Source organism: Cannabis sativa, chromosome 5 (genome assembly GCF_029168945.1).
Source record: "Cannabis sativa cultivar Pink pepper isolate KNU-18-1 chromosome 5, ASM2916894v1, whole genome shotgun sequence".
Lineage (NCBI taxonomy): Eukaryota > Viridiplantae > Streptophyta > Magnoliopsida > Rosales > Cannabaceae > Cannabis > Cannabis sativa.
This window is the reverse complement of record NC_083605.1, coordinates 74828473-74851023: the sequence shown is the minus strand read 5'-3', so window position 1 is coordinate 74851023 and position 22551 is coordinate 74828473. Positions and strand designations below refer to the sequence as shown.

At 31.6% G+C, this 22551-nt stretch overlaps 3 protein-coding genes and 1 long non-coding RNA gene across 5 annotated transcripts; 1 reads left to right on the top strand and 3 right to left on the bottom strand.

Moving 5' to 3' along the window:
- Positions 1-7298: 7298 nt before the first annotated feature.
- On the bottom strand, positions 7299-9261 carry LOC133037691 (uncharacterized). Of its 2 annotated transcripts, none has more exons than XR_009687738.1 (3): positions 9006-9261; positions 8739-8877; positions 7299-8336 (listed from the first exon to the last, which is right to left on the bottom strand). It is a non-coding gene; the product is annotated as an uncharacterized LOC133037691 (long non-coding RNA). The 2 variants fall into 2 exon arrangements; XR_009687737.1 differs by having other exon boundaries at positions 8739-8860; positions 9006-9259.
- Positions 9262-11084: 1823 nt separating this feature from the next.
- Positions 11085-13700, top strand: LOC115715946 (protein SLOW GREEN 1, chloroplastic). Its single transcript, XM_030644626.2, has 4 exons — positions 11085-11895; positions 12243-12389; positions 12549-12629; positions 13207-13700. Exons 1-4 carry the CDS (start codon positions 11263-11265, stop codon positions 13390-13392), a joined length of 1047 nt encoding a protein of 348 aa, XP_030500486.2. The 5' UTR covers positions 11085-11262; the 3' UTR covers positions 13393-13700.
- Positions 13701-13948: 248 nt separating this feature from the next.
- Positions 13949-16025, bottom strand: LOC115715945 (uncharacterized). The gene has a single exon (XM_030644625.2). It carries the CDS (start codon positions 16023-16025, stop codon positions 15606-15608), a length of 420 nt encoding a protein of 139 aa, XP_030500485.2. The 3' UTR covers positions 13949-15605.
- A 324-nt stretch (positions 16026-16349) lies between these two features.
- On the bottom strand, positions 16350-18367 carry LOC115715944 (uncharacterized). The gene is made up of 2 exons (XM_030644624.2): positions 18004-18367; positions 16350-17921 (listed from the first exon to the last, which is right to left on the bottom strand). The coding sequence occupies exons 1-2, from the start codon at positions 18328-18330 to the stop codon at positions 16605-16607; spliced, it is 1644 nt and encodes a 547-aa protein (XP_030500484.2). The 5' UTR covers positions 18331-18367; the 3' UTR covers positions 16350-16604.
- Positions 18368-22551: the final 4184 nt, after the last annotated feature.

The following is a 22551-nucleotide window of genomic DNA, read 5'->3' as shown; positions in this document are numbered from 1 at the left end:
TATTAATAAAAGATGATACTAATTAGAATATCTTATTATATTTTCGAGTTTTTTTTTTTTTGGAAATGAAATATCAATTTTATTGAATAATTTAGCATTTTGTATACAAAAAATGTAAAAGTTCACCAGGAATAGAAAGAAATGTTACGATCAGATTGATACTGATAATGTCTAGCAACATAATGTGCTACTCAGTTTGCTGATCATCTAATGAAAAATAAATTAATATTTGGGAGAGTAAATAACAAAAGTTGACCGTCTTCACGTCGAAATTACCTACTAAAATATTAATTTTTTTGTATCTATTATAGTTACAATATTATTTTTATAAATTTTAAAAAGTCTACAGTACCGAAAATAAAATTTTTAATATTTCAATCTATCACACGTGTTCAAAAAATTTCAAATATATTTTCGGCATTGTAAGTTATTTAAAATTTTTTAAAAAAAATTACAGGAATGATATTGTAATTATAAAAAATACCAACATGAAAAAATATATTTTAGGGAAAGTTGACTAAAGGTTGTAATAGAAGATTGACAATAGCCCTCCTTTTAATAAAAAGCCTTCTACCCAAAACTTGTCTAAATAGCTATGCCATCATCATTCTATTTGTTGCATGTCCATCATCATTCTGTTGGTTGTGTGTGACAAAATTTGACAGAATAATTAATTTACAACGTGAATAGTTTGAAAACTTTTTTCGACAAGTTGAAAAATTCAAACGCACAATAACACATAAGTTATAATTCGTAGACAAAAATCTTAAATAACCTTAATAAAAAGCCTAACAACCAAACAAACCCTTACCCTCTCCAAATATATTTTCTAATTTTGACAATTATATGAATTTGTCCTACCAATTAATTTCTTTTTATAAAAAAAAAAATGGTTCTTGAATTTTGAAAATAATTATAAATTTGTCTTTTTAGTGTATTTTACTTATTTTTTTACACAATTTATGCGGATAATTACCGTAGAGAACTTATTTAACTAACTTAAGCTAACAAATATAATTACAGTTTTACAATTTTAAATTTTATTGTACTAGTAATTTAGCCATGAATCAATCTTACATAAAAAATTTATTTGTAAAAATAAGCCAAATGCAACTGAAGAGACAAAATTATAATTATTTCTAAATTAGTTTAATTGGCATTTTTAATAATAAAAAATAATTTAAAAGATGAAATTATATAAGTGTCAAAGTAGAGAAGAATTTTCTTTTTTATTATCTTTATAATAAAATTTTTTATAATATTTATCATAATTTTTTGAGATGTGTGATGGGTATACAACTCAATGGTTATTCATATTATATCAAAAAACATAAGAAACTAATATTCAAACATAAACCCCCAAAAAAATCCAAAATAAATGAAGATATAGTCTTTGTATTTCATTTAGTTCAAATTATTAGATTGAAAATGAAACTCTCTATGTAATTTTTATTATAAATAAGACTAATTTAATAATTTTGAAATTGACGAACAGTTGGCACATATTTTCTGGTGTTTTTAGTTAGTAATTTAGGTGGAAATATTTTTTGACTTTTGTCATAATTAAAATAATAATAATTAATAATAAAAGCATACACATAGGTTGGATAAATGATAATGACATTTCAACACTTCGTGTGGAGGACTTAGTCAATTAATTATTATAATTAAAGTTAAAATGGCCTTATTATCATTAATCATTAACTAACCTATGCACATAAATGAACAATAAACATATCTTGAAGTGTAAGTACTTTAATTGTTGGACATTTATTTAGATTCTACCTGGATATTAATTAGGAAATTTTATAGTGTTATATAAAATAATACGAAAATAATAAAAAAAAAATATACAAAAATAACAAAAAAAATAACGTCCAACAACATTAAAATAACATAAATATAACATACAAAAATTAAAAAAACTAATAACATGAGAACATCAAAATACGTATTTTCTATAAATAAAATTTTAGAAACCGTAAAAATATTAAAATTCTGTATAACCGTATTTGTGTAATTTTTTTTTTTTTTTTGTTGTTATTTTTGTATATTCCTATTAATTACTTTGTGTTAATGGGTATTTTGTTCTCAATCTATATTGCATTGAATTGGTGTTATTGTTTTTATTCATGTTTTGAAATTTATGGGATTGTTTCACTTTTTTAGGAAAAGAACAAGAAGTGGCCATTATAAAAGCCTATTTTTCTGTGTATTTGATTTTTAAGATTTAGCCCATAATGAGAGACTTGTTTATTGTCTAACTAAAGTTCAAGAAAACTACCACTGAACTTATGGTAACTGGTAACTAGTAACTAGTAGTGTGTTGCGGGTTCGAGCATGGGTAACTTTATTGGTAGTTACTAGTTTAAAATGTGATGGCAGACCCAACCTTGATCTAATTCTTTTAAGATAAAATTAAATTAATTTAGTTTTCAAAACTATTATATTTTAAAATTTTACTACTATTTATACTATTAGTTTTTTAAAAGTACCCCCAAGTTTTTTTACTTAGAAATACTATATTTAAAATTTTATCTAGATAAAAGTTAGTAGTTGTTTTCTCAAAACACTAATTTTTGGCCCATGGACCAAACCCAATTGACTTTTTTGAGCTGGGCCTTGTGTGAAGGTTTTGGTTCTAACAGCCCATTGTTCGTTCTTTTGGGCCAGCACGCTTGTAATTGTATCAATACCGCTATTTAAGTAATTTGTGTCGTAAGTAATTAAGTTTAAGGGTTATTTTCACAAATGTAAAAAATAACAAAAATACGGTTTCACGAAATTTTAAATATTTTTATGATTTTTTTGATTTTATTTACAGTCTTTTTATGTTGAAATTTTATTTATTTGTTAATTTTTTGTTATATGTATGTTATTTTTGGTTGTTATTTTGATGTTATTTTGATGTTACTTTTATGTTGTTTTCTTGTTGATTTTATGTTGTTTTCGTGTGTATTTTTTGGAAAACCGTAAAAATGTAAAAAAGAAAAAAACATTCTTTGAACGTAAAAATGTAAATATTTTACAAAAAATGGTGCTTTATGTAATTATTCCTAAATTTAATTTCGAGTTAGTAAATAAATATTTAAGTTTTATTTTTAATAGTAATAATACTTAAGTTATAATTTTAAAACTTCTATAAGTACCTAGCCGTTAAATGAAGTCGTTTTCCACGTGTTGTCTTCTTATTAGTATATTTAAACTAATTTTTTTAAAAAAATTAATGGCCTGAATCAATCAGGGATTGTTACGTGGCAATTTATTTAATAATTAATAGCTAGATACTTACAGAAGTTACAAAATTATAACTTAGATATGATTACCGCTAAAAATTAAACTTAAGTATTTATTTGCAACTGAAAATTAAAATTAAATATCAAATCTCACCAAGTAATACTAAAAATCTATTTCTTTCAAAAAAAAAAAAAAATACTGAAAATCCATCCCTATTATATATTGCATTATTTAATGTGTTGTTTGGCGCCTTAAAACATTAACTAATATTGCTTCTATTACTGAAAAAATGGACACTTTAAGTATCTAACAAACTATTAGTACAAAAATTATAATTAAGACTAAATTGTCTAGTTTATTATTAATATATATATATATATTTAAATTTAAGATTAAATTTTCTAGTATATATTTTTTTCACAAATAATACATATATAAAAATGAAAACTGTAAGATAAATGAATTAATAGTAGAAAAGTAAAACTTGTAGATTAATAGTATTAGAATGGAATAGTTAACTTGTAGCTTAATAGTATTAGAGTCACTTTCTTGTTGTTGTCACTATAAGAAATTGTATTTTTTCATTTTTATATTGTAATTAAATGGTGAGTAAATATATTAGTTATAAAAATTACGATTTATTATAATTAAATATGCTTTTAGTCATTAATTAAAATTAAATTAGTAACAATTTGTATCTAAATCACAATCAATTAATATAATTTGCATGCAACTATATTGTTAGCAACCGACGACGAGCACAAACCACCATGAATCGACAATAACATGAAACTTAGACAATCTGGTGGCGACGACAATGGTAGGATAGCAACTGAAGCTGAAGATGAAACAATAACAAAATTATATCACACTTCAAATAAAGAATTCCCGAAGTCGCAGTGCGCACTGAAACTCACCGCCACCACCAGTGCGCACTGAAATTTTTGTTGAAGCTATGCAAAATTCATTTTTCTCTTTTTTATGCGTATATAGGTTTTTTAATTTTTTTTACTAGGGAGGCCGAGAACCTTTCGATAGAAAAAGAATTTATAAAATTGTGGTTAGGATTTTAGGAGTTTACTTTGCAGAGAGAAGAACAAAAAAATTTTGCTAAATCATTTTCTTATGCGTAAAAAAATTATTTAATATTTTAAACTTAACATCACGGGATAAAAAAAATTGTTAAATTAAAATTTTCATTTAAATAATCACTTTTAATATACAAAAGAAAAGATGCAAGATCATTATAATATTATAATATAAAAGATCTAACATTAAATAAATATAATACAATTTTTTTTGAAGGGAAAAATATAATACAATTAATTAAGAGAAACAAAACCATGATTTGAAGCCTTTACATTTTTTTGGTTTCTCAACTACAACTTTCTTGTTGTTGTTGTTATAACTTTTACAATTATTACCTGATGATCCAAGATTAAATCTGGTCCGTTGATGATGATGTTGTACCATGTTGATCAAACGGCGGCCATTAGAAGTTGAAGATGAGAAAAATGGGATGTTAGTATGGTTGTGAAAAAGATGAGCCATAGAAGCCAATTCATAAGAATCATATAGAGGACTACCACAGTCCCATATTCTACCATTAATATTATCTTCTTCTTCTTCTTTCATCTCTTAATTATTAAAACAATTAAAACTTCTATAATTTAACAAACATATTATATAGTAAAATTAAACAACCATATATTATAATATATGATCCCTAATAATCTCAACATTTCTTATGTATATATATAATAGAACGAAAACGAATCATCTTTGGACACGTGGACCTCTAGCTAGCTATTTAATTTCTTCTTCTTTCTTTGACAATAATAATAATAATAATAATAATAAAAATATAAGTACTATAAATAAAAGAATCTAAATTTCTACCTAAATTTATAGCTATGGAATATTATTTTTTTTCTCCGACTTGGCCCGCCATCTTTCTCTAGGCTTAGGTACATTTTGATCGGGGTTGTGTTTTGCTATTGCGGTTAGCCTTGTCTGCGTGATATGGTTTTGAGTGTTTTAGTCTTGTATGTGTTACATAGTTTTATGTATTTTAGTCTTGTCTATGTGACATGGTTTTATTTTGTTTCGTTGTTAGTTATTCTTTGTACTTCAATAACTCACCATTATATCGCTATTAGTGGTTAGGAATAATAAATTTTTGCGACTAAAGAAGTTGTTAGTAGTGCAATTACGTACCTTACATAATAGTTAAGTGCTCAAGCTACGAAGCTGAACTTGTTAAAGTAATTTTTACAGTTGTGTCTTCTGAAGAATGAATGAAATAAAATATAAGTGTTCAACTGATTATTTAGTTTATTTTTTTTTTAATTTTAATTTTGGTCACATTCTAACAAGAGAAATGTTTCAATTAAATTGTATGCTATTATTTTAACTAATTATTGTTAATAAAATTTCATGATTTATTCAATTATTATTATTATTATTATAATGAAGTTAATTACCTATAACCTTTATAGAATTATAGATTGGTCACAATGAGAAATAGTCACGTGCTTAATTTGAGCAAGCTTTTGAGAGAGTTGAGTAGGTAAGTTGTGTTGTGGCATTGAATTGAGATCTCTTTCATCTCACAATTGTCACATTAATAATTTGATGCAAATTTGAATATGTTTTAAATATTATGTTATTTTTTAAAAAATTATCATTAAAATATATCATAACTACGTACGTACAAAAGCCATCATAAAAAAAAATATAAAAAAAAATACTCTACTATGTATTTTTGAGGACAAAGAAACATTAAACTATAAGAAATTGATTGTAATACTATATATATAAAAGCATTATATATATGATCTTCCAAAAATATAAAGATGTAGAAATTGTGACATAGAATTTCAGCCTAACCATTATAGAATCTTCTATTACATATTAAACATTAAAAAAAAAAAAATCTTCCTATATACTTCAAATAAATTATAATTTTAATATGGGATATTTAAATATTTGAGACAAAAATTCAAAAGCCAACACATTGATATAATGTTTAATGGAAAATATAAGCCATGCAATTAGATATGCGCATTTTTTTTTGGGCTATTTACAAAAATATGGGAAATGGAAGATAAGTTTTGATATATATGGCATAAAAACTTAATTGTACTAAATATGACATTTTTTAAAAAAAACTTAAAAATATGGAAAAAGTTCATTTTATTTAAAAAAAAAATGCCATAAAAAATTTTAAAATTGTATTTCTTTTTTTTTTTTCTTTTTCTTTTTCTTTTTTATCTTTTAAAAAATAAAACACTAAAAAAAATTCTCAGTTGAAGCTATTTTTTTTTACTCAAACTGAAGCTACTTTTTTAAACTACTACTTTTTTGTTTTTGTTTTTTTTTATAGAAATTGATGCAATATCAAAATAATTTTATCAACGTAATAAATTAATAAACTAATTAATTCTATATATTAAAATGAACTAATTATTTTAATAAAAGTAGTAAAAAAAATCAATTCATCAACACCATAATGAACAAAAAAAAAAAACACAGTATAAAAAATTATAATCTAAAAATGATATAAACTTTAAAAACCAGTTTCATCAACATTAAAAAAATTAATAATTTCATTAAAAGTAGCAGAAAAAAAAATAGTTTCATCAATAAAATAATGAAAAAAAAATTATAATCTAAAGACGATACTAGCTTTAAAAACCAGTTTCATCAATATAAAAAAAAAACTAATTATTTCATTAAAAGAAGCAAAAAAAAAAAAAAAAAAAACCAGTTTCATCAACAACGCAATGAAAAATACACAATGCCTAATAACTAAACTTTCAAAAAAGATACTAAATTTAAAAACCAGTTTCGAACATATAAATTTTATATTAAAGAGACAAAAACGCAATAAAAACCATAAAAGAATAACAAAAAAATAGTGGGAGGGAGAAACCAATTATTAATAAAGCAACCAAAATAAAAATTAACTGATAATACCAGTTTCTTGGAATTACCAAATAAAAAACTGAAACTTAAAAATCAATAATGAACAATAATAATGTTAAAAAAAATTACGAAAATAATAAAATAATAAGTGTGTCAGAAACTGGTTATTTAAAATAAAGCAGACATTTTTGTTCAAATATCAGACAATAATAAAACTAGTTTTATACAAACTAAAAAATATACAATAACATCATAAAAATAGAGCAACTCCATTACAGAACACTTAAAACCTGTGAAACCAGTTTTGATGCTGAAAAATCATAACAAAATATAAATGTTAAATAATAAAGCTAACTGAAACCAGTTTCATCAAACAACCAAATAAAAAACACACACACAAAAATACAAAAAAAAAAATACTAATCAAATAAAATCAAAACACACAATACATACCAATAATTTAAAAACTAAATATAAGTGTAAGTTCTTAACCGAGAAACAAAATAATAAAAAAGTAACTTAAAATTAAAAATATGCAATAACATAATAAAATAGAGCAACCTCATTGCAGAACTCTCAAAACATGTGAAACCAGTTTTGAACCTGTAAACCCAGTGAAACCAGTTTCGACTCTATGAAAAATCATAGAACACCTTTTAACTCTAAACAATTTTTAAACATAAGAGGCTAGGCCTAGCTCATTTTCTAAACAAATAATCTTAAAAATAAACTGTTGTTTTACAGTTCATGGTACTCATGATATACTTTAACAGTTTGACTAGCTCAATCAATTAGTTAATAAGTTAAAATAAATATTTTAAAATGAGAAAGATATTATGCACTCAAAAATTTTTGGAGTAAGAATTGAAATTCTCTTAAGATTTTTCTAACTCTGTTCTAAAACTATCATTATAAGAAGATAATGTAGATTAATATGAGTTAACACAATGAAACTTTATCTTGTCGCCCACTTTACATTGGTCTAGAACTCTACAAAAGTCACTGCCACTAGATACATTTTGCCCGTTCACAGATAGAATTTGATATCACCTAATAAGAGTCTTCCATAATACACACTTCATCAGCTCCACTGAATCGATGGAATGGTTTTAGTCCCTGCAGAACACACTTCATCAGCTCCACTGAATGATGTAACTTTTGACTCAAAGAATCTGTAAAAGAAAATCCAATTTTCTCAAAAAAGAAAAAAAAAAAAAAAAGATTTACTGCTTAGAACGAGCACCCCACTAACCCCAAATTAATATTCAACTAAACATTTCAATTCAATTCAATCAACGAGCACCCCACTAACCCCCAAATTAATATCCACAGCTTTGGCAAACTGTGTAGGAAGGTGTCTTAAGATTATTCTAAGTTTCAACACATGATAATTTATTACAACATAATACAGAGATTAAAAATTAAATCAAAAGCAAATATCATCAAATATATGCAGAATCAAATTAAGTTAATATTATACTCAATCTATCAATCAATAATATTTAAAAAGAAATGATGAAATGGCCTCAAAAATCTTGGTAAAAAACCAATTACAAGAGAATTCAGCAAGAAACCTGAACTTGAGCAGACCCTTTGGTCTTCAAGGTTAAACAATCCACCACAGCACTCCATTTTTTAGAATAGTTATCAAGTGACCCTTTTGGTCTATAGTATTGCTGCATCTGATGAACTGGAGCTGGCATCAGACCAAGTCTATAGTATATATTGAATTGTAATCAAGTCTAATTCGGTGTACCAAGCAAATTAGTGGAAATTAAAAAAATTGGGGAATGAAGAGAAGGTGTTCGAGAAAATTACGCAGAGGAAAAACGAAGACTTACAATAACAGAACCAGAGAGAGTCAAAGCAGGCCGAGCAGGATAATTTGCGAACGGTGCCGGAAACTTGACTCGGAGCCTGACCAACTTCTTCCTCAGAGAAGAAAATGAGAGAGGCAGCCGACTAGAGAGAAATAAGTTGAAAAAATTAGGGCTGAATAGACAAACCTAGAATATGGAATTTGAAAATTAAATTTACAAAAAAGTGGCAAATAAAATACCATAAAAAACATTAACTTTGAACAAATGCCATATAAGGGTGGTAAAGTTTAAAATGCCATATTTATTAAACTTTTTTATAAAATTCCATATTTGGTGTAATTTTCACTTTTTTTTTTTCATGGGATGGGCCTCCCTCAGGACTCGCCCTTAATGGGATAGAGATTTTCTGTCTAAATAGAGAATGGGGCTGGGACGAAGATCATTTTTTGTCCCTAAATGTTAAACGTGCCAGGTACAGGGATGACACTCCCTGTTCCGACATGAACCCGCTTAATATATTAATTATCTTTTGTATAATAAATAAGATGTGATATTTTAATTGTTATATAATTTAATATTTTTTTAAAAAAATTATTTTTATATTAGGGGATTTTCTACCTCATTAAGAGATTCTCTGTCTTGTTCCATGGAGAAATAAACGAGATGAGATAGAAATAGAGATTAAAATTCTTAACAGGGATAGAAACAGAGAGAATACTCCCTATAATTTCTCGTCTCGTGTGCATCCCTACCGTCAATGGTACTACTACTATTTATTGCTAGAGTAGAATAATTGGTTGTTTTATTTTCCTCTATTAATTGAAATTTACTTTATAACTAACCTAAGGCCCTAAAGGATGTGTAGCTTATTACTTTTGGGTGTTTGGTTTTAAAATAATTTGTGCCATAAATACTTAAGTTTAATTCTTAATTGTAAATAAATACTGAAGTTTAATTTTTGGTAGTAATAATTTTTGTAAGTACCTAGCTGTTAAATGTTAAGTAAATCGCCACGCGGCAATTCTTAATTGTTCAAAGTCATTAAATTTTTATTTTTTAAAAAAATTAATTTAAATATACCAATAAAAAATGATACGTGGATAATTTAACGGTCATGTACCTATGAAATTCTAAAAATATAATTTAAGTATTATTACCGTAAAAAATTAAATTTAAGTATTTATAACTAAGAATTTAACTTAAATATTTATACTATAAATTACTCTTGATTTTATTAGTGTCTTGTATTAATTTTTTTTTTCTTTAAATAGGAAATTTATAATAGTTCTTTTCTCATTTTATACATTTTATAACATCAATATGTTTTTAGGAGAAGATATAGTATATATTTGATTGCATATTTTTTTTTGGAGTTTCTGACCATTGTTATGATTTACCTCAATTGGTCATTCTTTTAGGAGATTTATATAAGTTAAGGAATTACCTAAGCCCTAATCTCAAAATATCGACCAATTAATATTGAAATTTTAAAAGCTTATAGCGTAAAATAATAATATTATAGGAACAATATGTTTTGAACAATAATAATAATAATAATATCGACGAATATTTTTTTATATATACATTAACTAAATTTATATTTAAATAAAATTTAATTTAAATATATCTCTTTTGAGTATTATACTTAAATTATTCTCACATCTTTAAATAATTAAGATATAATTTCAAATATAATAGATTATATTTTTTAGAGATAAATATGTAAGTTTATAAGAAAGTTGGGGTAAATCAAAATTGGTAAAATAATTAAAAAATAATAATTCTATTTGTACTCCATAAAATGATAAATATACCCTATTATAATTTAAAAATTACTCTTAATATTTTTAAATTTTTTTTTTCTTATTATTTTATATTAATTTCAATATTTATTTTGATTTGATTTTCATAATTCTTTTTTAATTTATGTATATATTTTTTTAATTTTTTTCTAAATTTTTTTTATATATTTTTTTATTTTAATTTTTTTTAGTCATAATATTTAAAGTTTAATTTATTTTTATTTGATAATATATTTTTTTTTTTAGAATATGAATTAAAATAAAAATATTAAAAAACTTAATATAATTAAAATTATAAATTTTATATAAAATAAAAATTAAAGGCGAATTTCCTCTCACAGTGTGCCTACCATAGTCGCCGTTGCTCTTCTGTTCTTCGTCCCCTTCGTCATAAAACCGGCAAAGCCTTGGCTTTTACTTCTCAAATGGGTGAACACTGAATAATAATAGCATTGAATTGAAAATTGAAATCCATTATGGGGTTTTCCACTGCTTTATCTCTTTGCTCTCACACTACCATCTTTTCTACTCCCAAGCTCTTTTCTAATCCTAAGCTTGACTACAACTCTCTTAAACCCTCCTTCCCTAAACCCCACATACAAAAACCATTTATACTCCGAACTTCTACAAACCCATCAAGATTCAAGACCCATTTCTCAAATGGGTCAGACTTGAGCTGTTTTCTCCCACCTAAGGATAATTTTCATCGATTTCTCCTGGAAAAAATTGTGGGGTTTGTAGTTGGGACGGCTTTCTTTACTGGGTTTTTTAGTATGAGACCAGCTTTGGCTTTATTACCTGCTCAAACGACCAGCTCTAGTAGTACCCAAAGTGAAGAAATTGAAAAGGAGGAGTTTTACCAGGAGGTTTTGAAGAAGGAGCCGAATAATACTGAAGCTTTAATGGTGGTTTTGTATGAGAAAATGAGGAGAGGGGACACAAAGGAGGCTGTTAAATATGTGGAGAGGTTGGTTGAGTTGGAACCACAGGAAGTTGAATGGAAGCTTTTGCTGGCACTTTCTTATGAGACGATGGGGAAATTGAGTACAGCAAAACGATTGCTCAAGGAAATCTTGAAACAGAGGCCTCTCTTGCTTAGAGCCTTGCATGTATGATTCTTGGTCTTTTCTCTCTTTTTTTTCGCTTTTATGATTTCATTATAAATGTTGCTCATGTATTTGGATTGTATATATAGTTTGCCACTTTAAAAATTCAGTCTTTGTTGATGAAATAAGGTTGCTGGTTGTTAATGGATTAGATGAATTGAAATAACTAGACTATTACTTGTTTAGCTCCTTGAGAAGTTGCAATTACTATATACTTTGTTGTTGCCTATATATATAAAATTTACTCTTGTTACTTAAAGTGTCATTAATGGTTTTGGGCTGATAGCAAAATAGTTGTTCTATCCTACCAAATTGTCATTGCTGAAAAACTTAATAATTGTGTTCAACAGGGTCTAGCATTAGTGATGCACAAGAATCATGAAGGTCCAGCAGTGTTTGAGATGCTGAATAAGGCTTTAGAATTAGCTCGGCGTGAAAAAAAGGTTACCGAGGAGAGAAACATCAGAATTCTGATTGCACAAATGCATGTTGTAAGGGTAAGTTCGGATTGGAACGACTTGTAATCTTTGTATTCTTTAAATTGAATTGATGGTAATGGTATGTTGTATACTCATATGAAAGATTATGTTAGGTTTAAGTAGTTCTAGTTGCTTGAGCAACTGTTAATTTGTGTTACAAAATTTTTGTCTCATCAGGGGGCATTGGAAGAAGGTTTGAAGGAATTTCAAACTCTGGTTAAGGAGGATCATCGTGATTTTAGACCTTATCTCTGCATGGTGAGCTTTCTAATGTTGTTCTTGTCGCTGCTAATATTTCGAGTTTTTTATTTTTTCTTTTGAAAATCTCTGTTAATGATTGAAGGTATTGTATCAATGCACCATGAAATTCTCCTCAGTTAGTTGACTTTGTGGAAACATGAATTTTAGTTAGTGATCATTTCATGACCCCATGCAATGCAATGAGAACATATTATGAAGAGACATGTTTTTCTTTGTTGTATAAGTTTGATACACATTATAATGATAGGGTTGGAAACTAAGGCTTAGCTTAAATCTATTACCCTTCTCTACTTTTGTTAGACTATTAAGAACTCCAATCTGTGACTTCCAAACTTATCCAAAATCCGAGATATGCTTGCTTGCTTGCTGCTCCTGAAATTGAGGTGTTCTAAGAGAACATATTTTATTTCAATTTTTAAAGTACAAATTCTTAGCATGATAAGCAGACAATGTTTCTCATGATTTTTAAGATTTTCCCAATTCTCATAATCGGGTATACACAGTAAAATAGACGATAGTAAAACCGTTTGAACTAAGAAGTAGAACTAACTAACATGGTTGGGATTTGTTGCAGGGGATTGTGTACAGCTTACTTGATAAAAAGGAAGAGGCTGCAGAGCAGTTTGAGACATACCGATCTCTCGTGCCAGAAGAATTTCCAGAAAGGGGATTTCTCGATGATGTTGTGTTGGCTGCAAAATCCAAATCAAGAGAACAGTTACAGAAGGAATTTGAGAATGAATACACAAAGTTGAAGTAAAAACATCTTTTTTGTCAAGCAAGTAGAATCAGGCTTATTCATCAGCAACAAAAAAAGTAGAATCAGGCTCAGCTTAAGTGGTGTTTTTATTTGGTCTTTGAAAGTTAATTTTCTGTAAGGAAATAATTATAGATTAATACTTTCAAGTTCAAATTTCTTGACATTTTATTCAAGCTAGAGGAGTAGAGCACTCAGATAGTTTGCTAAAGCTTGAATTGTGCACCAACATAGAACCTGAATTTTGTCAAATATTGAGAAATAAAATGGGAAAACTTTACATATTATGAAATAAATATTTATTATGTCAATGATGTCTAAGATGTTTGTGGCAAGCAAAATAGAGCAAGAGTTATCTAAAAAGCAATTGAAAAATATTATTTGGTTTGCATTGAATTTTTAAGTGGATGAACTAAATTTGAATTTTCTATGAATAAATTTCCAAAAAGGACTTGTATTTGATTGAAACCAAATATGTAGATTGAAAATGAGTTGAATTGAAGTTTTCAAGTATGGTTTACTCATGAGAGAGTAGAGCTCCATGTTTATGTTCATGATAAATAACAAAGCGAAATTCTCTAACATTTCATTCCATGGATGTTTTCATTACATAGAATAATGCTTTCTTTTTTATGTGTGATTCAAAATAAAAAATTAAAATAAATAAATCCTCCGTTTACCCTAAGTCCAACTTCAAGTAACTTTCAAGTTGAACTCTATCTCCTCCCACAATATTTGGGTCCAACAAATTACAAGCTACTTCAATGACAGTCTCACCATGTGCAAGTGCCATGGCCTGGACCCAAGGAAGGCCTCCTCCTCTTCCACTTACACCCTTTGCAATTCTGCGAATCGCTAAGAGATCGGTACAGAAAACAGGAACATTATAGTTGTCAACCCACCGGGTTGCTCCGATGACAATGACTCCTTTTGTTGGAATCACACATGAGGTGAATCCACTGGTTTCCACTTGAATTTGGCTTGAAATAACCCAACTCTCTTCTGATTGTATCAAGCTTTTTCCCTTCTACATGGGCAGCTCCATATAGAAAAGTAGGTACTCCAAATTACATATAAAGTTTTTAGCAATGGAAATAAGAAGATAATAAGTGTTGGTTTGGTACGCTGTATTAAGTCAGGTTGTATTGTATTATAAAAATCAATACTACACAGAATTTTAAAAATATTGCATGAAATACAATTTAATAGCTGTATTATGTAGATGATATTAGTGGCCAAAAATGTGTCATGAAACATTATCTTTACATATTTGACAGTCATGAAGAATTTTACTTAGACCATTTTTGATGTTCTACTACTACAGTTATTGCTTCTACAAAATTCAAACAAGATCAAACTTTAAAGAGACGAACCTTGAAGACCATAACCAACATGTGCAGCCAAAGACTTGGCAATGTTAGCAGCCTGATCCAGAGAAGTAGAGAGCAAAGGATGGAAGGTCAATGGACTCCAAAGCAGCCTTAACCATGGCCAGGACTGAGGTTCTCAAGGGGCATGGAACCAACTTGGAAACAAGTGTGTAGCCAACTCTGTTGTAAGTCTCATCAACAAATTTGTTGATAATGGGAGCTTTTGGGAATAGCTTAGCAGCTCTTTCAATGGACTCTAGTGCTGCCCTGTTTCTACTTTCAGATATGTACACCTTACAACAACCAAGCATCGACTTTTAACATTATCTTTTCTCTCTCAACTGCCCATATCATAACACAAAATTATTTTTGACGCGGTGATCAAAATCACACATGATTAACAAAACAACAATTCACAATTAGCGGCGACACCTCCTCAAACCAGAATAGCTCATCGTCTAACCGAAGAGCATACTTTGCCAAACTATGAGCATTAGAATTCTTATTCCGAACCACATGGTACAACGAAAGTTTAGAAAATAAAGCTGTGACATCCTTAAGCCGCACACCCAGCTCATTAAAAAACACCATTCCTTTGTTAATAGCTGTGACTAGAGAGAACGAATCTGAACAAACCTCTTTAATCCAATTAAGTCCAACTAAAAGTACCAATCTTCATAAAAACCTTATATTTAGATAAACCAAAGAAAGATAACATTTTCCAAACAAAGACAATAATCTAATTAAAACAAACACTGTAGTTTTGATTACAAGCTCAAAAGCTAGTTTGACACAACTGATTCTTAAACATTACAAAAACTCTATCACCATTTTTCTTTTTCATTGTTAAAATCCCATCTCATTTGCATCTGAAGAAGATTTTGGGTACCCATTATACTCCAATTTCACACCCATTGAAGCACATACAGCCTTGAACTTCAACCTCAAACTATCCATAATCTCATGAACACTCTCATTCTCAGGTTCCATAACTGGGTACTTCTCAATCAACTCTTCCATTTGCTTAATACCTTTTTGAACCCGAGAAGAAAACTGGGTCGGGTCAACATGGATAACTGAGGTCCATATATCCACACATCCCTTGTAGAATACCAGCTCTTCACCGATCTCAAACCCAGTTTTCAGACCCACTTGTTTACCGTCTTCTTTACCAGAGTCAAGACCATCTTTGTAGCCCTCATTGAAGCCTTCTTTCAAATGGGCTTCTTCTAAATTTAGAGATGAATCAAATATGTCGTCGTCCATGAAAGATGTAAACTAATTAGTTCGAAGATTTGAATCTTTCTTTCTGTGAAAACTGTTCCAAATCTAAAGGAAGTAAATATTGGAAACCCAGTTAGATTGAAAGAAATCTCACCACCCAGCAGTAGAGTTGTGGGGATTGAAATATGTCAGCTAATTTTTTTTCATATATAAAGAAATCTTACCTGTATATATAAAACTCAACAAGACTTACCAAATTGCTCATAATTAAATCAAACAAAAAAGAGAAAAAACAAGCAAGCTTGGACAGATATAAACTTTTCTGAGATGTGTTCATGCACAACACATTAAAATATAATTAGTCACTAGTAAGGAATATGTATTTCTATATACAAGATTTGTGAGTTTGACCAAGACCAAAAAAACTAAGAGCAAGAAATTGTTACAGATTCTAAGAGCCCAAGACCAATCAAAGATTGGATCTTTATGAGCTTAAAAAAAATAGATAAAAATGAAGATGGGTGTTTCAAAAAAAATGCAAGCTTTGAATATTTAACAAAAAACGAAAAAAAAAAGTCAAATTATTATACTGTAAATGCTACTTAATTTTTTTTTTTTTTTTCAGACATTCGGTACCCCAATTTGAACACCCAATTGGGCCATTTCTTTAACTTGAATCACAGAATGCAAATTTGAACCCTCTGGAATTCCTAATGGAGGATCTGCACATGAACAATTATCAACTGTATAAAGCTCCCATTCTTCAATTCCACATTTCTGTAAAGCAGAAACCAATCTCTTCCTCTCCATCTCATTTGGGTATGCTCCATCTGGACTCACAAGCACTGCCCCAGTATAAGATTGTCCTGCAACTCGAGCAGCTCCACTGTAATGAAACAAACCCCAACTAAGATCATCTGGTGCATCCACTATGGTCCAAAACTCATTAGACACAACCCCATTGTCCAACACACTGAAGTAAAATGTCCCAACAACTTTTCCCCTTTTAACTCTGTACTTTCTCCTCCTCCAAACCATTTTCCCCTCAAGAGTTTTCACTTGAAACACTGGCTCATACCAAAACGACCCTTTTGCCTTTCCGCGGTAAAATAGCTGGTATTGACAGGGGAATTGATCATAAGCTGGATTCTGTCCCGCCACTACACGCCAACTCCAGTCCAAACCCCCCAACCAGCCAACAAAAACATCCTCAGCAACTTCATGGCACAATTCTTCCCCTCGAAATTTCGACATGGGAGGCACATAAGGCCTTTCAGGAATCTTAGCATCTAATCCAAGGCAATTGTGCTTCTGCAAAACGCACAAGGAAAATGCTTCCAATGTAGGACTTTCATATGAAGCAATGCACCGATAGTTACACACTTGATCCACAGGACTACAATTATTCAAGCACTGCAATGCTTTTCTACAGTCAGGATCCAATAGACAATTTAGTATCTGACTCCCACAATTCTTCACCATGCAACTGAGAGTAGAGAACCCCTTTGATCTCAGATTCTTTAAAATTGAGACTGGCCTTATAAAAGCATTGATTATAACTAATATACAAAATCTTATATCATCAGAATTATGCCTTTCCCAAGCCTCAGACACAGTCTTGACCACTTCTACAGTTTCATTACTTATCTTTGTTTGGCCCCAAAATGGCCTCCCTTTATTTTGACTCTCTACATATGAACCTCCCAATTTATTCACCAAATTGGGAGAAGATTCAAAGCAAATTATGTTTCTAATATTCCCACTATTGCTTTGAATCCAATTCACTGACTCTTGGTTTTTCACACCCACAATCACCAAAATATCAGCACAGCTCAATTCCCTTTTCAAATTCACACAATTTTCAGTATCTAATTGAGTCAAATCATCAGTAAACACTATCATTTCATACCCTTCATCAACCCATTTCAATCTCTTCGCCTAAAATTCAATTACCCAATTATCAGCAAATATGTAAAACCCAAATATTACCATAAAACAAAGAATTCAACACAGTACTTACAGTGTGGAGCATGACCTCCTGCCAAGGTGCGGATTTTAGAGGACTGAGGGTTCCATGGCCTACTAAGGCGACAATTCTGACCGGAGGTTCAGATAAGTGGTCGGAGGTGGCGATGGCGCCGGAGTCTGAGTCCAAAATGGCCGGAATGTGAGTTGATCTGGAGGTTTGAAGTTTAAGAGCAGGAGTTGTGAGAAGAGGAGAAGCAAGGGTTCTGAAATGGCGAAATGGAAGAGAGAAAACAGTGGCAGAAGTGGTAAAGCGGCGAGCTTGAGAGAAACCGAAGCAAGTTTGTGGTTTGAGTAATGGCGGAACTTCGAGAGAAGACATTACTAATTTAGAAGTTAATAGAATATGAGACTACTCTGTTTATTAATTTTTTTTTATTGTTTTGTCAATTTTTTTTTTATTATAAAAAATTAGATAAACATTAATAATACGTGGAGGAATAAGATCCAATAAAATAATTTGACTCATATTTATTTATTTATTTTTTTGAAAAAAAATTTTTTTTTTTTTTTTTGAGAAAAAGCGTTTATATCATATAATTAAATAGTTAGACCTCGCGGTCGTTACACAACATATTGTTAGGTAAATCCAAAACCGGGATAGACCCAAATACCTGATGAGCAAACGCCCATCTAGCCACATTATGTGCGGCGAAGTTACAAGATCTACTGACATGAACAAAATTACAACTAATAAAAAAGGGAGAGTTCTTAGTACAAAAAGAGATGTAATTTTCAAGAGCCCAGCGAGAGACCTTCCCATTGAAAGCATTGATCACCACACTCGAGTCATTCTCCACAATCACAAATTTAGAACCAATATCTAAGGCTACGGAGACAGCCAAGCAACAGGCCGCAGCTTCTCCACAAAGAACATCCGAGAAATCTTCCCTAGCCGTCTGAACTCTAATGACTCTGCCAAAATGATCCCTTGCAACAACAGCAATGCACATACTATTATATCCCACCTTAACATCACAATTCAGCTTAATCCAATCCGGGGGAGGAGGGGACCAAGCTTCCTTTAGATCTGGAGTGGGACTAGGAAGCAAAGTAACATGTAAATCTGCATAAGAGGTACAAATATTGTCAATACATTTTTTTAAATCAGGAGAACAATTATTGTGAACCTTCTCATTGCGCGCCCTCCAAATAGTATCCACAACAATCGAGGCATATAAAAACACATCATCAACTCGAACCCCTCTGGTATTTAAATCCCAGATAAACTTGACCCAATCCCAAACTCTTATGCCAGTGTCACAAATTGGGAAGATGCCCCATGGAGAGGAGCGCCATAAATGAAACGCCACATCACAGGACAGGAAAAGATGTTCAAACGATTCCTCCCTTAAACCACATAAGGGGCAGGTTGTGTCGTCTATATGGAATCTTTTTCCAATCACCGCTCTAACCGGGAGGGCACTGGAAAGGATACACCACCACAGAACTTTGTGACGTTCTAAAATTTTGCTATTCCATAACTTATTCCAGAGTTTCGGAGCTACCTCACAGTGAGGAGCTCTTTCCTGAGCCTGAGACAGATACGCAGATTTAGACGAGAATCGCCCGGTACTTTCTAGTGTCCAAACCCAACTATCGGAGCCAGTTCCAGAAGGGTGGCCTCCTTTAAGAATGTCAGAGACTGTTTCTTGGTCGAAATAGCCTCGCAGCTTTGGAACATCCCACTGCCCATTATCTAACAATAACTCAGCCACACAAGTTACATTGAGGGAGGGGCCCCCAATTGGTTTCGGACGGAAACCATTACGATGCGGAATCCAGGGATCCTCCCAGATCTTAGTGTTCTCACCATTTGTAACCAACTTGCAGGCACCTTTTCTTAAGATAGCGTTTGCTTTAACAACGCTTTTCCAAAACCACGAATCTGCATCTTTATATCTGCAATTAAGGAAGTCTTTCCCTTTTAGATATTTAGCTCTTAAAACTCTGCAGCACAGAGATTGGCTTCCGGTGAGGATATTCCACCCCCATTTGGCCAAAAAGGCCTGATTCATTTCTTTAGTTTTTCGGAAACCTAGACCACCAAGCGACTTAGGAAGACACAGTTTATCCCAAGCTCTGAGATGAATTCCATGATTTCCTTTCTCAAAACCCCACCAAAAATCTCTGACCATGCCATCAATCTTGTTAACCATACGAGAAGAGAGTTTGGTTGTTTGCATAGCATACATAGGCATAGACAAGCCCACAGATTTGATTAGAGTAGCACGCCCTGCTTTAGATAGAGTTTTAGCCTTCCAACCCTGAAGCTTTGACGTGAGATTGTCCAGAATAAAATTGAAGTCAGCATCTTTCTGCCTAGATCGAAAAAGGGGCAGCCCCAAGTATTTGATACATCCTTCAGGAGAATCGATTCCCAAAGCTTCCTTAATTTCCCCACGTAAGCTCACCGGGGTATTTCTACTAAAGAAAATAGAAGTTTTGAGCTTGTTGACCTGTTGGCCCGACCACGAGCAGAAATTCTCTAAGCAACTCCAGTATCTATTCACCTCTGTTAAATTAGCTCGACCGACTAGAATTAGATCATCCGCAAAGAAAATGTGAGAAAGAGTCGGACCACCTCGACTTAGTTTGACACCCTGAATAGAACCCTGATCAAGAGCCACATGAAATAGTCTTGACAAAACTTCTGCAGCCCAGATGAACAAATAAGGAGAGAGGGGGTCACCTTGCCGAAGCCCACAGGAAGGGTTAAAACTTCCCACCTGACCCCCATTGAGACAGATGTTTAGCGAAGTGGTAGTGATACACTGCGAAATCCACATACGGAATCTCTGGGGGATTCCAAAGCACTCCAACACATGGTCAATAAACTTCCAACACAACTTATCATAGGCTTTGACCAGATCAATTTTTATAGCAAAGAAACCCTCTTTACCTTTCTTCCGGTTAAAGGAATGAATAATTTCTTGAACAATAACATTATTATCATGGATATTCCTTCCCGGGACAAAGGCAGCTTGAGTCGGACAGATGAGCGAGGGAAGCAGAGGTTTGATCCTGTTTGCTAAAATTTTGGAGATGACTTTGTAGACCACATTGCACAGAGAAATAGGTCTAAAATGGTTGGTTCGGGTCGGATTTTGGACCTTTGGGATAAGCACAACATTAGTGGCATTAATACCTCTATGCATATTACCCGTCACAAAGAAATCTAATACCGCATCACAGAAGTCAGCTCCCACTGAATCCCAATAGTGTTTATAGAACAAAACTGACATCCCATCAGGACCCGGGGTCTTATGGTTACTCATGGCAAAAAGAACTCTCTTAATTTCATCAGGACTAGGGCTACTAACCAGGGCCTCCGAGTCTTCGGGAGAGATTCTTTCTGGAACTAACTGAGCGCAATTGTACTCAACATCATTGACTGTTCCCGCGAAAATACCCTTAAAATACTCGATGAATTCACACCCAATAGCCCCTCGGCCAGTAATCCAAACATTATCCTTATTCAAGATACTCTCTATGGCATTTCTTCTGCCTTTAATGGCAGCCGAGAGGAAGAAAAATTTAGAACACTTATCTCCATCCTTTAGCCACGACACTCTGGCTCTTTGCTTCCAATAGATCGCCTTTCTTTCCAGAGATTCATTCAACGCTCGACGAATGTCTCGTTCCTGATTCCAGTCCCGGGAACCAGCCGAGAGGCTTTGAAGAGAGTTGAGCTTTTGTTCAAGCTCTTTTATGGTCACATCCATCTTTCCAAATTGGGAACGATTCCAGTTCAGGAGGGCCACCCTGGTAGCACCAACCTTCTTGAAAAGGCGAGAGGGAGCCCAATTATGATTGACCGAATTCCAAGCATGGGCTACTACAAGATTGCTTCTAACGTCACGAGTCCATCCTTCCTCAAATTTGAAGCATCTCTTGAATTTGGGCTCCAAGCCCGTAGAGAAGAGACAAAGAGGTCTGTGGTCTGAATTACTCGTATGAGCAGAGAAAAGAATAGCCTTTGGAAATAACTTGATCCAGGCCCCATTCACAAGGCCTTTATCCAGGGCAGATTTCACGTGGTGTGTCCCAGACCGATGGTTATCCCAAGTCAAAGAGTCCCCTTGGATTGGCATGTTGATAAGTCCTCTACCCTCAATCAGAGTAGAAATGATCGGAATAAAGGGATCACGGCCAGAGGAACCTTCCCTTTCAGATCTGCTAAGAACAAAATTTGTATCTCCCAAAATTAACCATGGCCCGCCGAACCTATCCCCTAGTTTCAATAACTCAGGCCAGAATTTCTTCTTGGCATTCATGTAAGGAGGACCATACACACACGAAAGAAGCCACGGGGAAGACGGGGGGTCCGAGTACACTAGACCCGAGATATGATTACGCGAGCAAGAGATACATTCAAAACTAAAGCCCGCCTTCCAAGCCAAAATAATTCCTCCCGCATTACCAATAGACGGAACACAAATATTAAAGTAAAAGTGTAAAGACTTTAAAATGCGTACCAGAGGATTAGCATCCACTTTGAGCTCAGATAGAAACACAAAATCCGGAGAACGAGACTGGATCA

Bases quoted from the DNA above. Each gene is read 5' to 3' on its own strand.
- LOC115715946 (XM_030644626.2), top strand. From the start codon at position 11,263: ATGGGGTTTTCCACTGCTTTATCTCTTTGCTCTCACACTACCATCTTT. The intron at 12,390-12,548 runs GTAAGTTCGGAT...TTGTCTCATCAG, and splicing joins CACAAATGCATGTTGTAAGG to GGGGCATTGGAAGAAGGTTT. The intron at 12,630-13,206 runs GTGAGCTTTCTA...GATTTGTTGCAG, and splicing joins TTAGACCTTATCTCTGCATG to GGGATTGTGTACAGCTTACT.
- LOC115715944 (XM_030644624.2), bottom strand. From the start codon at position 18,330: ATGTCTTCTCTCGAAGTTCCGCCATTACTCAAACCACAAACTTGCTTC. The intron at 17,922-18,003 runs GTAAGTACTGTG...ATTGAATTTTAG, and splicing joins AGGAGGTCATGCTCCACACT to GCGAAGAGATTGAAATGGGT.
- LOC115715945 (XM_030644625.2), bottom strand. From the start codon at position 16,025: ATGGACGACGACATATTTGATTCATCTCTAAATTTAGAAGAAGCCCAT.